The 20,551-nt window shown below is 37.0% G+C and overlaps 1 protein-coding gene across 2 annotated transcripts in view; it reads left to right on the top strand.

Moving 5' to 3' along the window:
- The window catches only part of LOC121296860 (protocadherin-1-like), a 122,702-nt gene that overhangs the window by 78,812 nt on the left and 23,339 nt on the right, over positions 1-20,551 (top strand). Inside the window, exon 5 of one of the 2 annotated variants that reach the window (XM_041222733.1) lies at positions 15,934-16,020. The exons of the other annotated variant lie outside the window; for it this stretch is intronic. Within the exon in view, the coding sequence (XP_041078667.1) occupies positions 15,934-16,013 (80 nt within the window). The 3' untranslated portion in view covers positions 16,014-16,020. The remainder of the gene's footprint in view (positions 1-15,933; positions 16,021-20,551) is intronic. 2 annotated transcript variants of the gene reach the window in all.

The following is a 20,551-nucleotide window of genomic DNA, read 5'->3' as shown; positions in this document are numbered from 1 at the left end:
TGGTCTCTTTCAGTGAAAAAGCTTTCCAGGATGCATGAGTACTGGGCATCTACTGTACATACTGGAAAAGAACCAAATTATACACTGTGTGCAAACAATACATGTGCCTAAGAGTTATCTGAAGATTAAGTTCATCATTAAACAAACAGTCCAACATGTAAGCACTCAGATAATTAAGGATTAATTGTGTAAGACAAGGAGACAGAACAGAAACTGTGAAATACACTGGTGTACTTCAGTTATAATGAAAGTATATTTACTTTTATGACTTAACCCTCCTGTAATCAAAGATTTTCTTTTAAGTACCGTATTCCTTCGAATTTAAGATGACCTTGAATTTAAAATCTAAATTTCCCACCCTCAATTTGAGGAAAAAATAAAACATTAAATAAATATGCATTTACAAAGATACAACCTCAGTTACGCATATGGAGGCAGTTTGCGGCTGTCTACTACCACAGAGACTATTGCAGTTATGTGCTGCTTTTCATTTCCAGTCGTGATTACTCACACCTGTTTTTCTCCCAATTTGTGAACTGTGGTATTGCTTAACATGTCAAAAAATAGTTAGAAAGTTAGAAACGCTGAAATTGTAAAAACTTCTCTTCGAATTCTTCAGGAAGCTAATGACACTTCTTTGAAAATGGCTGCCTGTATGTCCTGGGTGATTCGAGATTGGGTAGTAATGTCTTGGTTTGTCTTTTCTCGTCAGTCAGTCACGTTGCTGTGTTTGTGTATTTGGGCAGTGATGTTTTTGTTCGTCTTTTCTCGACAGTCAGTCACAAAGATGCAGGCTATTATTGAGAAGAAAAAAAATGGTTTAAAAAGTACTTCTTAAATTCAAAGGAATGCAATAAATTGGAACGGAGGTACATTATGTCCCCTAATTAGACCTTTCCTCAATGGTAGCTTTTTAAGTGAGATCTTTTTCAGCCACCTAAAGAAAAGAAAAACAATATTATCCAGCTGATAAACTTTCCAGAGCTTCAAGTTGACATAGTTTGAGTTTTTAAAATGTAAATGAAAGCATTGATTGCAATGACCTCCGCAATGTGTTTCCCATCTGCTAGTGTTGCTTCCAGTGACAGATATAATAGGTGGACTCATGTGACAGGTGCTGCCTTATATATGCACATGGAATCTCCTGGTATTGTGATTGGGTGCTCTTGCATGATTAACACAAGGTTAAACAGAGCTCTCAACATCCAATACACTGGATGTCATACTGAGATTGGGTAGGGCCACACCAGCTCAGCTCAAAGAGGCAGGTGAAAAAAATTCATATGAAAATGCAAGTGCAAGTCATTAGGCATTCAAGTTTGAAATATGTGCAAAGGTCATTTTCTAATATAATTTGCATTCTCCAGTGAATGCAGATAACTCAAGACACACACACACACACACACACACACACACACACACATACACACTATGTGTATATAGTATTAGAAAGTTAAGGGGATAGGTAATTTAGACAGTTTGTCACACTTTTTGTATTCCTTCAATAGGAACACGTATGTACATTCAATATAACTTCAATAGACGTGTAAACATTTTGTTCTTGTTTAGTATACTTCATTGAATCTCCATATACGTTATTGAGCCAAAGGTATTGTGTTAAGCTGGCTAAGAGTCTGTATTGTTAAACACAGTTAACCAGGGATATGACCCACATATTGAAGGACTTTATAGGAAAGGGAGGGTATCACAGTAGTTTTAAATTTACAGATCACAGTCACTTTGCATTATTCTGCTCTAAGAATCGGGAATATAATGAGACTGGTGCATACAGCTGCTATAAATCAGCTCTGAGAGTTCTATAGTACAGACTAAGGATACCAATTCTTAAATAAAATAGGTTGAGGCTGTTAATCATATAACTTTCCCTTACAGTCTATCAGATTATTATTAGATTACTTTAGTTTCAGTAAAATTAAGAATTAAGGATTCTGGTGGAACAAAATAGGCCTTTTGTGGATTTTTTTCTAACCCCTAAAATGAAATCAAGCACCCCAGATAATGGACAGTAATTCCATTAGTCCTGCACATGATCCTTCCTTCTGGTAAATCTCAGCGCTTCTTACAGACACCCTCTTCCCATCCTATTTTCCTAATTTCCTTTAAATAATAAAATTGGATTGCCACTGTTTTTCAAAATGGATCCCTGCATCCTTAAAGAGACAACGTCACACATTTGCTGTTTGATTTGTAATTACTGGAACTAAACTGAGACTAAACAGTATACTAGTTTCAATGTGCTTTTCAGTTATATTTACTGTACATGTGTGTTTCTGCTAAAGGTTTGGCATAAGTGTGACAAATGTTTCCCCATAAAATTGATTCACAAAAAAAGAAGTGAAGAATTTGGTGTGAAGTAAACATTATAAGGCAGCGTTCTTTAAAAGTTATGTTGTGATGGTGAGAATTTGAAAAGATACTGTATGTGGCCCTACTCTTTTTTTTTTAAATACATTGCAGGTTAAGTGTCTTCCAGCAGATGGAACTTGATAATTGCTTTGGGAAGCAGTAATGTAACATCGTAAATAACTTGGCACACATTTATAGATAATTATGAGCCACTGAATTAATCTCCCATTGTCAAGATTTAGCTTTCTTAATTTATTGTGAAGGGTAGAAAATTCACACAGGACCGCACACACCTATGTTGTCTGATGAATAATATATCCAGTATATGTTGTTCTGTGTTTCAGGCAATTTGGTACAAACTATCTCCAGAATTAATCACTAGTAGTACAAACTGCATATTAATGTTATGGTTGCTCGACGAGCTTATTGTAACTCAATTATGCTAATTATTGAAAAAGCACATTATGTTTAGGTTTTTTACATGGTTTTGCAGTATTACCACAGTCCAAAAAGTATGTTACTAGTTCTAATCATAAAAGCTGATTTGATAAATCAAATAAACCTTTTATTCATTAAACTATAAACAAGAATGACATTGTTTGGCTCAAAACAGTCTTTATAAAATAGTATTTAAATTATTCAGGAATTAAAGTTGTATGAATTTGACCAATCATAATAAAAAACAAACCCCCCCTAGACACTGAATATCCTGCCTTCAATTCCGCTCAAGAATTTTATGAATGAAACAAGCAACTAAAGACCAACTAGCTCTGTTCTTTGTATATTTAATACATTTTGAGATTAAATAGTCCAACATAAAGTTATCTGTCCTGCCATTTTGACCATCCCTCTCTCTTTACCTGAGATGAAATGTTGGGTCCATTGTTTTGAACTCATCAACATGTGTATGTTTCCCTGTGTGCTTGTGCCTTGAAGAGGAAGTGTAAGCCTGGACACTGCACAGTTAAGAGGCTATTTTTTTGAAGAAAAAAAAAAGAAAAGAAAATCTCTTCTCCTGAAACCCTTCACAAGAAGTGCAGGAGCTTGGGACATTGTGGTTAATCAAAGGCTTCTTGTGTGCATGCTTCCCACGGATGCATTGCATTATTGTCTTTTTAAGACCATGAAAAATAAAGAGAAAAACTAGTACTATTCTGCTTGAGTGACTGCAGGGCAGACCCACAATGACAGGCATGTCCTAAGCCTTTGCTGCTGGGGGGATACAATGCGTCTCGCATTGTGCATCCTTCTCCCCCCCACCCTCCACTAACCTCTAGGGGAGCGACTTGGGGTCCGCTACAGTGAATACCAATGATGGTTTCTGGCACTGGGTCAGTGCCTATTTCCTTGCAGCTATCAGGGTAGCAGAGATCAGTTGTATGGTCCCTTTGGAACACTGCTTGACAAAGACTGAGAGTTGCATGTGTAGTTTTAGCTGCCCACAAACAATAACTACAGGCAGTACTGCACACTATCACGTCTAGTTAAGAATCTCCAACTACATTATTGCAACTCCCCCAGAGAGACGTTTTTGTAAATCCACCAATACCACCTTACATATTTTAGGAGTGGGTAGTTCTCTGTGGAAACATACTATGGTCCTTTACATGGGATATCTGCATGGATCAGTGCTAATTGATGTTTGGGTGGTATATTGACAATGGGTACATCTTTCAAGTCAATTATGTTCCCAACCAAGAAAGGTTAAGAACATGGGGGATGATTCTGCATGGTACACTGATGGCCCTTGTAAGAGTTTAGCACAGTATTTTTCATGGTATTTTTGCCATTTTATACTATGCATTTACTACAGTGTACTTTTTTTAGGCATTGGTAATATGCTTTATCATACCTGCATTACCATGCTTATCTATGCTTTACTATGCTTTCACTGTGCTTTATTGTAATTTGCTATTCTTTTACTATAGGAGCATTTTATAAGAGGGTACTGGTTCACCAACTGCTTAGCTGAGGATGGTGTGTGGTGATGAGGTGTAACTCAATCATTAGAACAGAGCGATAGCTTATCATGTTTCTGCTGGAGAGGATGACCTTGCTCCCAACCTCCTACTGCTGACTAAGGGAACCACAGAGCATAGTGCTGCTTTGAAATACAACCTATTCTCTGCAAGTGAACTCTTCACGGAGGATAGCCCAAACTTATCTAGGGCATGTGGGACTTGGCAATGCCTTTAGCATTATTTCTAACCACTAAGCCGTTATACGTAGTTCAAAAAGTTATTGAGTAACTCATAGAAGAAAAAGAAACATAATGATGAATAGTTTTGTTTCACTCTAAATGCCCTCCAATACTTCATCTGTAACAACTAAGCTGATTAGGCCCAGATCCTGCTGCTTGGTGTATTGCAAGAGTCAGAAATACATTCTTAAAGAAATATAAATTATACTTTGGGGTTTTATTAAATGGACTAGTAACTCTGTACTTCCGACACTGATTGACACCCATGTGGTTAAAACTGGTTTGCAGATGTAGTTTTATACAGATTAAGGGTTCATGTATGCACGCACTTCAGTTTACTGTGCTTTAGAAGCATTCATTCAATGCATTTTATAAAACATTGTCTCTTGGGGACATTTTCAGTCCTGCTGCCTCGCTCAAGCCTGGAAGGGAATTTATGTAGCTTTCTGCTGTTGTTTATTTCTTCCTTATCTGCAATACCTTGCTGTGCTCCTGTCACAGTGAATAAATAGCCCTAGTTTGTCCCAGCCTCCCTCATAGTAAATTGGCCAGCTCTAAATGAGTCTGTTGTGTGATATATTGTGGGAATGATTATGCTGAGTACAGCACTTCTTCCACTGAGAAGGAGGGGGCAGTCCCAGGGGGTCTGTTTGTACACACCCTGCAAGTTCAGCTCTAAAGCCAGGTAAAGTTGAACCAAGAAACCTGCTGGGGCTGATGGATGCAAGGTGAACATAACATTATATAGTTATGCTTCAATTCACATGCATTAAGTACTGTTATGATACATTAGGCATCACTGTTATATGTATATAGAATGTATAAAGAATAGAAGTGTTAAAAATAGGCAAGGCTCAGTGAAGTCTATAATAAAATATCATGAACAGGTCCCCATAGGCTGTTAGTCATCTTCTGCATTTTTGTTCAACCCCCGTACATTTTCATACGCTTGTCTCTTGTAAACCAGGCAAGTGACCTGCTGCCTGTGCTAATTAGAGATTCACAGCCCTAGACTCTCTCTGCAATCAGTGAAAAGTTAGTCACTGATTCATAATGCCTGTGGGGATCAACCCAGCTTTCTGCTCATCTCATTTCTTTGACACCCTTTCTTTGATTACTTCAACAGCAAAAAGAAAAAAAAAAGAAAGAAATGTGAATTGGTCCATTAAAGAAGAAAAAAAAGATTCTGAAAAGGGTGTACTGGTTGATCTTTAAGTGGGATTCTCTCTTGCTTAACTGTGCAAAAGCTCACCTGATCCAGATTTTGATTGACTCGCTCTCACTTTTGTACTCCTGCACTAGACCTTAAAAGTAACATACAATATAAAATCGATATACTCTCTTCTCGGTTGTTAAGCAATGTTTGGTGTTGTGTGCACAACTAACCATTTAATTATATAGCCACGTAGAGCATGATAAATAGATAGATAGATAGATAGATAGATAGATAGATAGATAGATAGATAGATAGATAGATATAGACATACATACATACATACATTCATACATACTTACATTTAAATACTATACCTAGTTTTATAAGGAAGAATAAACAAATAGGAAATGCCTCTAATGGGTATTCTATTAGATATTTCTTCACTGCCACTTTCTAAATGTCCTGGGACTGGTATTTATCTCACAGGTTCCTCTGGGAGGTGAGGCTAAATCATGTTCTACACACTTCAAATTATGCAGAAAGCTCACTATTTCTAATAATGCCATCTGATTTTTTTTTCATATCCCAGCATATTAATGGTTTTGCACTTTTTCAGTTTTAGTGTTGACAATGCCTTGAGTTACAAGCAATAAATGCTTTATAAAAAAACAAGTGTGTCAGGTTATATGAATAGGGATTATAATATGGGTGTTCATATAAATAATAGTGGAATTTATCAAGGCTTGTTACAGCTGTTACTGTGAATTGAATCTGTTGTTTTGAATATCTATAAGGCGTCATAAAAGGGAATTCAGTGTGGAAATGTTTGTGTAGTAACAGATTGGTCGTATTGTAGCCCACGTGGGGACTTGCCTTACCTGTTGTTTCCCCATCTCTGCCATTCCCTGCAGTATTTCACCTGGTGATCAATCCTAGGAAGGGTGAAAATTCCATGGAAGTGGCTGAGATTTGCAAGTTTCCCCTGTAGCTTGTCTACTTTTTTTTTTTTCCATTAAATCCAGTGTCTGCTGCTGCCTTTACAGGTTTGACTCCAGCCTGCTGTTTCACAGCAGCACAGAGGAGCCCCAAGCTCTATAGTAACGGCTGCCTGAGCTGAGTCTAATGTGCAGTGTTGCCAAACTAACTGACCAATTAAAAAAGGATTGAAAAGAAAGAGAGAGAGAGAGAGAGAGAGAGAGAGAGAGAGAGAGAGAGAGAGCGAGCAGTAGGAGGACTTTGAAAACACCAAGGACTGGCCAGGGAAGAGCAGATGTTGTTATTGGCAAACCCTCTTCAAAGTACTTTTCAGCTAAAGCGAACAGTGAATGGCATTTTGCATGGCTCACATTTTGTAAGTCAGTACATATACAGATAGGCTCCATCACAAGCCTTTCGCTAAAGACTTTTCATGGAATTTCAGGTTGAGGAACCCTGTGTCTTATAGAAGCCAGGGGCTAATCCAACTTGACCTAAAATAATCCACTGTTTGGGAGTTCTCGACTTAATAATGACTTGTCGAAAAGGATTTTGCTACACAATTGATTGTTTCTGTATATGGAAAACAAAAGCTTGTATCTGATATGCACCCCTCAACTCTTCATTGGACATGATTTGTATTCCCATTATGCAATGTTTTTGCCTCCTGGTAAAATGGAATGCATGCATTTAAAATACATATATATAACTGATTTCCTTGTGGAGAATACAATCTTTATTTGTTCATTTAATTATGCATACACATGGATGCTGTCTTGCTCTTAAAAACAAAGATGTGTTTAGACATGTTATTTTGCCAGTAGGATACTTTTATAGGCATACTGCTTTCAAAAGCACTTTAAATGTAATCCTAAATCCAGTGTATAGCAAGTTCAGCAGACAGAGTGTTTTCTACAAGGCAATAATTTGATGGTGGTGTCGTACTGTTGACAAAGATGGATAAACAGTGTTGCAATATTATGTTAATAGCAAGAAGTTGGTGCCAGTTCTGCAAATAAAGAGATGGGATAGGAAATTACATTTCTTTTGCCATGATATTCTATTAACTGCAGCACTTTTAATCTTCATGATTCTGCAGGCATTTTCACAGTTACACCAGCCTCTCGTTTGTGTCTGTGTCATTACATATGGCACCCCCTTTTTCACCAATAGGAAATGATGATGTGTGGGCAGTTTCAATGTTGTTGTTTGATATGTGGTTTTAGAAGTCAAAGATCCGTACAAAACAACCCTCCTCTATATCTACCAACTTTATCTTTATTCTCTGGGTGTCCAATCTTCTGTATGAAACTCATGCAGGGTTCCTGTAAATTGAGATTTCAGGTAAGTTCACTGGCTTGCTAGAGCAGTGAACAAATGAGCAATAACAGATCTAGCTTATCACTATACTTTCTATCTATCTATCTATCTATCTATCTATCTATCTATCTATCTATCTATCTATCTATCTATCTATCTATCTATCTATCTATCTATCTATCTATCATATATATATGCTTTTACTATGACTTTTTTAAGAGTAATTTTTGATTTAAATACAGTACAGTATACCTCACCCCGAAGCCACGGTGTATAGTCCAACCATATAGCCCAACAGAAGCTGTTTTTGGGGGGTATTTAAAGGAAAAGTAAACACTGCAGGTTGAGTGATTGTCTGATAAAAGCAGTTATTAGGGACTTTTAGCAGCAAAACAGGCCAAGTAGAAAACTGATTATAGTAACTTTCAAGGTGCAAAATAAATAATTCCAGTGCACATTTTGAAATGGCTGGTCAACTCAAGGGAAAGGCCCAGCAGGTGGAGAGTTAAAGGGTTTGAGCTGAGCATCTTATGTAGACATGACCCTGAGAGGTAATCCTGTAGGACTCAGTCTGGGAAGGAGATTTTTAGCTGGGGATAAACCTAATTAAAATATGATTTGCAATACAAGGAGCTTAGAGAGAAAGCCTGCATTTCAAGAAAGAGTAAAATGTACCAGAAAGCTGTTTTCCTTTAAATGAAGGAGAGTTGGGGTGTTATTCCAGCAAAGGATTATACTGTTGGAGAACCCTAAGGAGTGAAGCACAGCAGCGTGGATTGGATTATGCCATCCAGAGTCACGACATTGTCTGTCACCATATACATAGGGCAAAATGTGACACTTGTTATGTGTCTGTTTAATGTATTTCTCAAGACTGTCTTGAAATGAAAAGGTTAAAATAACTCCATAATAAATGCATTCATTATTATTATTATTATTATTATTATTATTAGTTTATATTTGTTTTTTTGTAAATTTAAAAAAAAAAATTTGCGCGCTTTTATTACATGTTTAATCCAATAACTTACAATTACAATTTTACCCTAATTCTCTAAGTCGCCCTTTATCTAAAATCTTTTTTTTTACACTTGTGTTGGATTTCCAAAGCTGCTGATTTCACATACTCAGTCTTTACCCTCAAGTTTCTAAGGATCAGGGGCTGCTAGTGCAGTTATGATAAAAACAGCCCTCTCTTCTCCTGAGGGGGCAATTTAACTGGTTTCTACTGGGTGGGTATTCAGATATTCTTCGCTTCTTTAATTTATAGACTGTGAGAAAATGGAACCCATTCCCTCTTTATTTTGTATTGCCTGAGGCATTTTGCTTAAGAAAAAAGTTAAGATAGCATTCCTTGGATGTCTGTATATATCTATCGATTTTTAAGTTGTAATTTTTTTTTGATAACAAAAGCAAGAAGGGCTTTCTTTATATTTTCCTCTTTTGTTTTACCCCGGGCTGTTCCTCAATGCGATTTCTCTCTCTGGAATTGTGAGCACTGCCTATTCCTCCTTTCTCTCTTGCTTTTTCTCTCTGAACTCCGTGGTACTCTTGCAGTGCTGAATGAAAGTGTATTTAACTTAAATGAAACCCAAACCCATAAACATGTGCTTATAACCTTTCAGTTTATTTTTTAAACCCTGCACGGTGTGCAAATACTTATACTTTATAAAGCAGGAATGATCTCAAGCCTCCAGATCACAAATGCTGTTAAATATTGTCAGTTATGAATTGGCCATTATTATTTATATAAAAATAAGTTACTATCCCTGTTCTGCCAGACAACTTTCTATGTGGTTGTTACATTTGTAAGTGAAGTACAGTAAATACTTATTAATTTATCATCATACATTTTCCAGGAGGAGGAAATTTTACTGAAAATTGAAGGTACAATAAGGCTGAATTAGAATGAAAAGCACATAATATATTTTTGTAAAACGTACTCAAGCAGGCTAAACTCACTTAGATGGTCAACCATCTCTGAGATTATTTCATCAGTACACTTGTATTGAGTTGTCTGATAATCATGTAAGCTTACAGACAGCTCATAGAAACACTTTAGTACATTAATTAACAACAAATTATTATGGATCCCTGAAAAATGTACTCATTATTACGTCACATTTTGGATTAATAGTACATTATTATTTCAACAAATATATTTAAGCACTGGAAATAAATAGACACTAGTCCTGCTTTATTAAATTAAATAAATATTATTACTATTTCTCTAGTTGCTTATTCCAGAAATACTCTGTACTCCCTGATTTGCAGTGTGGTCCAGTGCACAGCCTGTATACAGAAGTGCCAACTTGTTTGAACATGCATCTATGCAACAGATGTCATGTTATCTTGCTCGTGGGGAGTATAAGATTTGTATACTCAGGCTGGTCTAGTTGGAATAATGTTTGCTTGAAAAATAAGAGACTTCTATCACCATTGTACATTTGTCTAATTTTGTTAGGTTCTCAATATATTGATTCCATCCTAGCCATTCGTGATTGACAATCAGCAGAGCTCAATTTCATGGGGTTTAGTGCTTCAGAAATTGAAAAAATTCTGGAGTTTGAGGAAAGCTTAGCCTCCCAACTATTAAAACCCTTTGACAAAGAGATGTTGGATGGCAGTGACTGGGAATAGATGAGCCAGGCTAAAAGAAAAAGAGGATTAGGAGATTTAAAACTGCTGGGTTTCTATATGGTGACTACATTTAAAATGAAAAAAAAGGTTGTGGTGACAGGATGGGCAACCAGTAAGGTTCACCATTATAGAAAGTTGGTAAAAAGACAGTGTCCTATTGTCTGCTTGTTTGACCATCCATCTCTTTGTCTGGGACACAAGGCTGAAGTCTCAAAGTTTTCTAATTTAAAGTCAATGTTAGAATTAATTTATTGATAACACAAAGATAGACACAAATTAGAAGCTGAGCAATTTTCTGTACTGTATATGCAGATATTTCTCTACACACAGAAACCAAACAGCAAAGGCATTTGCAGCATTTATCACACACTTGTGCCCTCACAGTACTTCCAATTGAGTAACCAGCTTCGGGTTAGTTTGCCACTGAATATCATACAGTGGTTTAGGATTTCAGTGCACGTATACTGCTAGTGGCTCCTATCTACTCTACACTAGGATGACTGTGGGACTCTGGTGGCCTGTGGTAATTTCTGTTCTATCCAAGAAAAAATTCACCTACCCTGCAGACAGGAGCCCCAGAGTTTTCATTGTAAACTACATCTAGGCAAAGGCAACAGTGCCTGGGAATCAACCCACAACCTTCCAACACTAAGGTTACTCTGCTGACCATAATTGACAGGAATGTACATTGTATGGGTCATTTTCATGAGAGGAATTAAGGAAGAAAACATTTATGCCTGCATTCACATGAATGGGATGCATTGTGCTTCCTTCCTTCCATACCTTGTTTTTGAGGTATTATACTACCAAATCTAATGACCTTTGATGATACAGCCACTTATACCATATATTTGTTACCTTTTTTTGGCAATAGTTTTTACATGATTTGATTGTTGGAGACCAATGCATACGTTTCAGAAATATTCCGAATACTGAGTAGAAGGTTTTTAAACATGTAAATGGAAAGGAAATACGTATCCTGCTATCATGCTGTCATAGTGACTGGTAATAGTGATTGCAAGTTAATAGACATTGCAAATAGGAGCATATGTTGCTCGAAAACCACAAGACCAAAAATGCTCAGAATGCCCCAGAGAGCTCAGCAGGCCACAGCAGGACAATGCAAGCTTTTTTGTCTCCTTGCAGATATATCAACAGGAATCTCAGTGTTCAACAGGTTAAAGGAACTACAGGGGGTAAGGATGAGGGGGCACTTTAGCTGAATGATCTTTTGTGCCATGAGGCTTGTAATAAGCAGGATTTCTGCTTGAACTTTGACTACCTTCCTCCTGCTGGACCTTTCAACTATGGTTAATTACACCGACACATTGCTCGTACTGGGGTAGCTCAGCAGCCACAACAAAAGGAGCATTTCCTGTCTAGCTTCCTTAAAGTGTAAGTAGCGAGGTTCCAAATAAATAGAGGGTCTGATTTTCCCTGTGGGCAAACTGCCCATCTAATTCATTTCCTATGGAGTAGGCAGTTTGCTCACAGGGTAAAATGCAGCCCATAGTGTTACACGTTCCTACAATTGTTTAAATAATGTACCTGTACACTTTTTTCCCATTGTTAACATCCTGACAACTTTTTAAACTTATACCTTGAAGTCTGTTTCAAAGCTGTTTTTGAAATGACCGTTCCAGTGCACTGATAGTATAAGGAATTGCTCACATTGTCGAACATGTAACACAGCAATAACAAACCATGATGTGGTATGGAACAGAAAAGCCAGAGCACTTGTTGTTATGTTAGTGTTTTAGAAGTCAGATCTCCATCATTATTTAAACAGTTGTAGCAACACGCAGGGACTTATAACGCTATATTTTTCGGAACCCAGCTCCTTACTCTTTAAGATCTAATTATGAGTGTGCTTTTGATATGCAGATATTTGTTTTTGTGTTTGTTTGTTATTCTGCAGGTGCATCCATTTGATCATCACTCATCTATCTGTCTCTTTATCTTGCTGAGCTATTACTTGTCATTTGCCTGTTTATTAAGGATTGTTTTGCTTACGTACATTGTAACAACATATTCTTAAATATAGGTGTTTTAAACAACACCTTATTGACTCCGTTTAGCAAGACAACTAATATAAAAATGTAACTGATTATTCTGCCATATTACAAAAAGCTAATGGCAATATCCTTGAAAGAATAAACTCAACTTGCTACTCTTTCATGCTTTTTTCACCACTTTCTGTTATCCATTGCAGTACAGTGTAATCCTAAAGTTGGTCCTGCCTCCACGTCCTCTGCATTACATTACTGGCATTTGCGATCATGCAGCTGAGGTCCTTCCACACAGGGTCACAGCTCATGAAGGTGGTAAAAAAACAAAATAACTTCATGTCAGCCTGAGGGCATTTTTACAGCTCCATGATATAAGAAAATATGTGTAAAACATGACCGTAGAACCCAGTTTTGTAAAATAAGGAGAATGTTATTGAGAAACAGCTACCTTACTGTAAAATGTATTTTAGTTCAGGACGTCCAAAGAGTTCAGCAGAAACTGCTAGATAGTTACAGCATACTTCCAATATTACCATTGGGGTCAGAATTGATTTACAGGAGGGTTATCTTATGTCTTAGTGTCTGTCTTATTCTTCCAGCCAACCATCAGGCTAGTCTCACTCAATCTGTTCATAAGAACATAAGAAAGATTACAAACGAGAGGAGGCCATTCGGCCCATCTTGCGCGTTTGGTTGTTAGTAGCTTATTGATCCCAGAATCTCATCAAGCAGCTTCTTGAAGGATCCCAGGGTGTCAGCTTCAACAACATTACTGGGGAGTTGATTCCAGACCCTCACAATTCTCTGTGTAAAAAAGTGCCTCCTATTTTCTGTTCTGAATGCTCCTTTGTCTAATCTCCATTTGTGACCCCTGGTCCTTGTTTCTTTTTTCAGGCTGAAAAAGTCCCTTGGGTCGACACTGTCAATACCTTTTAGAATTTTGAATGCTTGAATTAGGTCGCCACGTAGTCTTCTTTGTTCAAGACTGAACAGATTCAATTCTTTTAGCCTGTCTGCATATGACATGCCTTTTAAGCCCGGAATAATTCTGGTCGCTCTTCTTTGCACTCTTTCTAGAGCAGCAATATCTTTTTTATAGCGAGGTGACCAGAACTGCACACAATATTCAAGATGAGGTCTTACTAGTGCATTGTACGGTTTTAACATTACTTCCCTTGATTTAAATTCAACACTTTTCACAATGTATCCGAGCATCTTGTTAGCCTTTTTTATAGCTTCCCCACATTGTCTAGATGAAGACATTTCTGAGTCAACAAAAACTCCTAGGTCTTTTTCATAGATTCCTTCTCCAATTTCAGTATCTCCCATATGATATTTATAATGTACAATTTTATTTCCTGCGTGCAGTACCTTACACTTTTCTCTATTAAATGTCATTTGCCATGTATCTGCCCAGTTCTGAATCTTGTCTAGATCATTTTGAATGACCTTTGCTGCTGCAACAGTGTTTGCCACTCTTCCTACTTTTGTGTCATCTGCAAATTTAGCAAGTTTGCTTACTATACCAGAATCTAAATCATTAATGTAGATTAGGAATAGCAGAGGAACGAATACTGATCCCTGTGGTACACCGCTGGTTACCACACTCCATTCTGAGGTGTTTCCTCTAATCAGTACTTTCTGTTTTCTACGTGTTAACCACTCCCTAATCCATGCACATGCATTTCCTTGAATCCCAACTGCGTTCAGTTTGAGAATTAATCTTTTGTGCGGGACCTTGTCAAAAGCTTTCTGGAAATCTAAATAAACCATGTCACCAGTTCTGTGTACTCTTTCTGCATACTTTCTTTTTGGTCCTTTTTTTAATGCTCTGTAAAGTGCTTTTTTTTGCTGAATATTTTTTTTTAATTGATCTATTAATCCATTTTGGCAATTTAGTTTTACATTTAAATTTGTCTACTTTAGGGATGTAATTGTTTTGCGCCTCTAGTACTACGTTTTTGAAGAACAACCATCCTTCTTCTGTGGGTGTTTTCTCTATTTTACTCCAATCTACTTCTGTTAGTCTCTGTTTCATACCTTCATAGTTTGCTTTTCTAAAATTGTAAACCTTAGCTTTAGTCATTACTTTTGGGGTTTTAAAAAACACTTCAAATGAGACCATGTTGTGGTCTGAGTTTGCCAGTGGTTCTCTGACCTCTGTTTTAGTTATTCTATCTTCGTTATTTGAAAAGACTAAATCAAGGCATGCCTCCCCTCTAGTCGGTGCCTTGACAAATTGTGTTAGGAAGCAGTCATTTGTCATTTCCACCATTTTTATTTCATCCTTCGTGCTACCCACCGGGTTTTCCCATTTTATTTGGGGGAAGTTGAAATCCCCCATTAGTATGGCTTCTCCTTTGCTACACGCATTTCTAATGTCATTGTATAACAGATTATTTTGCTCACCGTCTGAATCTGGCGGTCTATAGCATGCTCCTATTATTATGCCCTTTGAATTTTTGTCCGTTATTCTGACCCATATTGATTCCGTTATTCTGACCCATATTGATTCCTGAGCAACTGATTTTTATTATTTAACAAGTTTCCAGAAAGTTTACTATAAAAATCCACCTGAAAGTGTCAGATTGGTTGGTAATCTCTCAAAATCAATATCAATATCATAACATTTAGAAAGACCACCAAAAAAAATGATAAGGCCATTCTTTGTTTAGAGGGTCAGAATTTGGGATAACAGCTGACTTAAAAAACAAAAAAAAAAAAAAAAAAAAAAAAAAAAAAAAAACATTATGTGAGTCTGATGTTTCATCTCATGATTTGAATTACCTCATTCAATTAAATAGAAAAGACGTCACACACTACAATGGCTGGCTAAGCCCTATCATATGATAGGGCTCATGGACAGAAATCCTTAGACTAAGAGTCTTAGCCCTGGAATTACTGATACTTGTCTACCATGTAGTCTGCCAAGTCATACTTGGAGACATCAAGCTTCTAAGGCGTTTCCATAGAGATCTTCTGCCCCCTTGCTGAAGCACAGCGGAAGGGAAAATGAAACACCCACCCCTCCCCTCACACACACAAACACACACCTCATACCAGATAGTCAGAAACTGAGAGGGAAAAAAATTGTTACTGGTACTGAAATCAATTGAAATACATAAATACACACATGACTACAGTGGTCCCTGCACCTTGTATTGTTTTTTTGTTTTTTGTTTTTTGCCCTGTAAAGTACTTTGAGATGCTTCAGAGAATGTAAGAATAAAATGTATTGTTATCACTTTTGTTGTATTACTCCTTTCCAGAAAGTGCTGTTGGACCTTTTAACAGCCACAAAGTAGATGGGAGCTCATCCAATAGACGTACCCTTCAAACACTGTGCTGAAATGTTGGTAGGTAAAGTATGACTAGGTTATCCTTTACCACCAAGAATGTTTAGATACTTGCTATCTTGCTTTGTAATTCAGAAGCTGGACTTTGCCTCCTGTGAGTTGACACTGATAATCTGGAAGGTCTCTTCAATTAATGTAGTACTGGTGGATGTTGACTGAAAGGTTATGCTATGTTCACTTAAGAATGAATTCTAGAAATAAACTGGATATTACTTAAACAAAAAACATGGGAGTTTTCATGGAAATATGTTCAAATGTACACCATCTGCAATTTCCATACAAAATTAGGAACCTTCTCTCTCGTAGCAGTCCAGTGGTTAACACTTCTTCTTAACTTTTGTCTTTGTTTATCCTAGACTGAGTTTATGGTGCTCATGTAGCAGTAGTTATGTAGTTGTCATAGCGGGAACTATCACAATTATTTAATGTAGGCTCTGTAGTCTTGGCTGACTTAGTGTTGTTAGAATTCATGCGTAAGCAATCAAGTTGACATATCTTTTTTTGTTCTAGTTAATGCCCACAATGCTATCAGGGCTCTTGAATAATAGAGACTTATTTCAGTGTACACACATAAATAGACAGAAAGAATGACAAAACTAATACAGTAGCAATATAAGCAGCGGGGCATACTGTGGATAATAAACACAAAACATTTTTAGTAGGTCATTCTGTAGGTTTGGTTTTTAATTTTCTTTGTTCTTCTGTTATGCAGTTTCCACATTTAGATATGTATGAAGATATAACTCCTACCTATGGAAATGTTGACCAAAATGTTGAAATTGTTTAAAAAAAAAAATAAAAAAAAAAAATAAAACTTGTATGAGCAATTTATAGAGATTCTCAATAAAGTTTGTAACTACCTGCTGTGTTCGTTGGTTTTGAGGATGACTTCTTTCAATAGGATTTAAATGTTAAAAGTAATAAAACAAAAGGCGGGGTAGCTAAGGTTGGACAAAGAGAGAGAAAGTGGTGGGGCTTTCAATTCAAAAGCATTATAGATACAAGTACCCTTTGAGAGCAAAGGAAGAGGAATCCTGTTAAGATGATTAATTGAAAGTGGTTGGCATAGAAACCAGGCATGCAATCTATGAACAGACCTTGCTGTTTTATTGAGTAGATTCAGCTTTTGAAGTTACTGGTCTACCGGTTTAGAAAACGTTTTCTTTTTAGAAATAAGCTAAAAGAGCTGAATGTAAAACTGCTGCTTTAACCATGTAACCAAAATTAAACATTAGGTGAAATCTGCTGTTGTTTTAACTTGCATAACGATTTAAGTGGATTACACTGAATAAGAAGAGTAACCATTTAGTGTAACATGTACTGTACGTCTTTGGGCCATTTTCCATGCCCCTTCTGTTGGTTTAAAACTGACAAATGTTATCAAATCAATTGAATGAAAGTGTACTCCACAAACGGATTAATCTAAAATGTGTTTAAGCCCCCTGTCGCTACCACACTGAAGTGCTTTTGATTAAGATAATGGTAGTCGTGAAAGCCTCATCTAATTTCCAGTGGGGGGTCCCCCTGTCTCGTAATTTATAGCTGGATAAGGCAGACGTGGGGTGGATAAGAGATTCTGCTAGAAGCTTGGGGCTTGTCAGTGACTGAACTGGGAATAAGGAACAGGGGTCTCCTTGGTCCCCTAGGATCTTTAACCCACTCTAGATACAGAACATCCCATGGCATTCTGTAGTACCTCCCATCTCCACGTGGAAAAAAGAAATAGCATTATCAATGGTATCACTTTGTGCCTTGCTAATTGGTTTTGATATTATTACATGGATATTGTAACTAATGCACACATCAGAAAACACTCCCAGTGATATTTAGAGTACATACAGTAGGTATCTTTTAACTGAGTTGCTGCTTCTGTATTGGTTTGAAAGTTACAGAAAAAAATAAAAATAAAAACATTGGGTTTTTTTGTGGGGGGAGCTTGTTTTTTTTTCAGTATTTCTGCTGCACATGTTATTGTAAGTCTTGCAGATTTCAATTAGATGATGATTAGTTATCATGTGGGTTCCTGCATGTACCCAGCTGTGGTCACGAGTGGCATAAGGACAAATGGTTTTGCTGGTATGGACTTCCTGGTATCAGTTCCTTAGTTTCACCTCTAAGTCACGGTACTGTAAATGTTGTTTGTCTGAAATATGTGATTTTTTAAATATATATACTGTTACGTTATCTTTTTACACATTTAGTAATAGCACATGAAGATGCTACTGTTACTATCTATTTCATTATTGTTTCGTTTTTAGTATAGGAGGATACACATTTACCAGCATTAACAAAATACCATGACAGGGTTTGACAATGTATAACGATTTGCCTTGTGTATGGCATTGATGTAGAACATTGTTCTCACATCAGCAGTCTGCCTTCTCAGTGGAATCGAAAGTGTTGCACTTGCTTTCAAATGATTAACTGAAAGCAGAACGACAGTGTTGATGTGTTTGTTTCCACATATATATCATCAGTACAACTCTTATTGTTGTCAAGCATAATTCCAGCAATCCAATTTCTGTGACAGGTTTGCGAGCAGAATACCACACATGGTGTACAGTTTAGTGCCTTATCATTATTTTGTGTTTTATTTCAACGCTTTCCATTTTTAGAAAGTTGGGCATTTGCCAGGTGGCAAACCCAAATGAAAACTTCACAAAATAATAATTAACCCAGACACAGTGACAATAAATTACTTAGCTACATTGAAAAAAATGAAACCCAAAGACAGAAACATATCTAATATGGAAGTAGCCCATACTGGTTTCCCATGGCGGGAGTAACAAATAAATTACTACTGATCCAGAACTCATTAACACAAACGGCTGGCTCTGCTTTCCCAGGCTCACAGTGCTGCAGGGCTAACATGTTGACCAACTATGTGGGGACAAGTACTCTGTACTGTCTAGTAATTGCATTCATGTGCATGAATATTCAGGCCAGTGAAAGCCCTAGAGGATTTTTTTTTTAATTGTTTGAATGTAAGACTAGATTCTGTAGATGAGAAGATAAATCAAGGTCTTGTATACTTTGAGAGCATTACCTCAAAATGATTCTCTTTAACCGGTATTAAAAAAAAAAAAAAAGTGTATCTGTATGTTTCTAAGTATATGACCGGTGTTTAATGTGAATAGAGTGTTTGCAGTTTGTTTTGCTTCAGGTTGGAGTTCCAGTACACAGCAACTGAATATTCAGGGGATAGATTTCCACTATTGCCTGTCACCCATCATGAGTGCAAGTTACCTTGCACAGCAGATCTAGTCCCTAACAATATGCTGCAGGACTGTCAGGTAGTGTGTAGCTTAAGTAGCAGGGCCAGAGGTTATGCTTACACTTAAACATCAGGAAGGCATGGTTATATTCTCTGCTAGCAAGACATGACAACCAGTCCAATCCACTGAACATGCGATTGCATTTATTTGCTGATCTGAAACTCTTGTCATCAGGCTTTGAAAGTGAAGGACAACTACTGTGTTCATACAAGCTTATTTCTAAAAGAAGGCTGCACACTGGGTGTGAGATGTATAGCTTTTTGGGGGGGGGGGTTGGGTGGGGGTGTATGGCTCGAGGTTTAATCTCCACTGTGTTGATACAATAGGAACACACTTTGTCAAGGTTGTATCCAAAATAAAATGTGCACCATTTTAGTGAAAGAAAAATGAGTTTTACATAATAACTATTATCAAAAATGCAAGCAAACATGAGACCTTAATTAAACATAAGAGCTGCATGTTACTTGTTCTGTAAGAATACAGTGTTTGTTTTACAAAAAAGCAAGAAACAAAAAAAACAACCAGAGAGGGATTTTGCTGTAGGCGGAGTCTATCTTGAAACCTGCTGCCTTGCTCAATGTAAACACAGTTGTGGGTTGCCCTCAGCAAAGTCAGGTGTTAAACCTGCATTGTTGCTTCCATCCCCAAAACTGGCTACTTCAATAACTAGAAGCAGGTTGGGATATTGGATAGCTTGGTTTACAATCCAACCTACTTGCCAGACCTCACCACAGCAAAATAGCAGGCATGGCCACAGCTGAGTCAGACAATGTGTGTCTGGTGTCAGTGAGATTGGTAAGAGACCAAACTGTCATGACAGGCATATGATGAAAGGATGAGTTTAGCAAAACCACAATGCCAGATAATGATGAAAGTCATATTTATAGATATGTTGTCTTGTATGTTCTCAATTAGTGCATCTGTAAAAAGTTCCAGTCTATGTCCTAGATGTCGCTATGTCTCAAAACAACTGTTACAAAGTAGGGATGTGCATATTATTTTAGCTAACATCGCTTAATGTTTTAATATTCCAATGCTTCTAATGGTAATGCAACTGACAGAATACCTAACAGTTTGCTGTCGTTGTTTTTTTGGTTTTGTTGCTAATGTCATTTTTAAATAGCGTACAGTGCCAACAGGTGACTGAATTGTGTAATTACAGCACTGATCTTAAAGGGAATCTGTTTTTTGTTTTGTTTTTTTTCCTACATAATAAAAAATTAAAACATACCTTTGGTCCATTTGTCATTCTAGTA

Source organism: Polyodon spathula, chromosome 22 (genome assembly GCF_017654505.1).
Source record: "Polyodon spathula isolate WHYD16114869_AA chromosome 22, ASM1765450v1, whole genome shotgun sequence".
NCBI lineage: Eukaryota > Metazoa > Chordata > Actinopteri > Acipenseriformes > Polyodontidae > Polyodon > Polyodon spathula.
The sequence above is the reverse complement of the archived record's forward strand: the minus strand, read 5'-3'. Positions and strand labels throughout refer to the sequence as shown.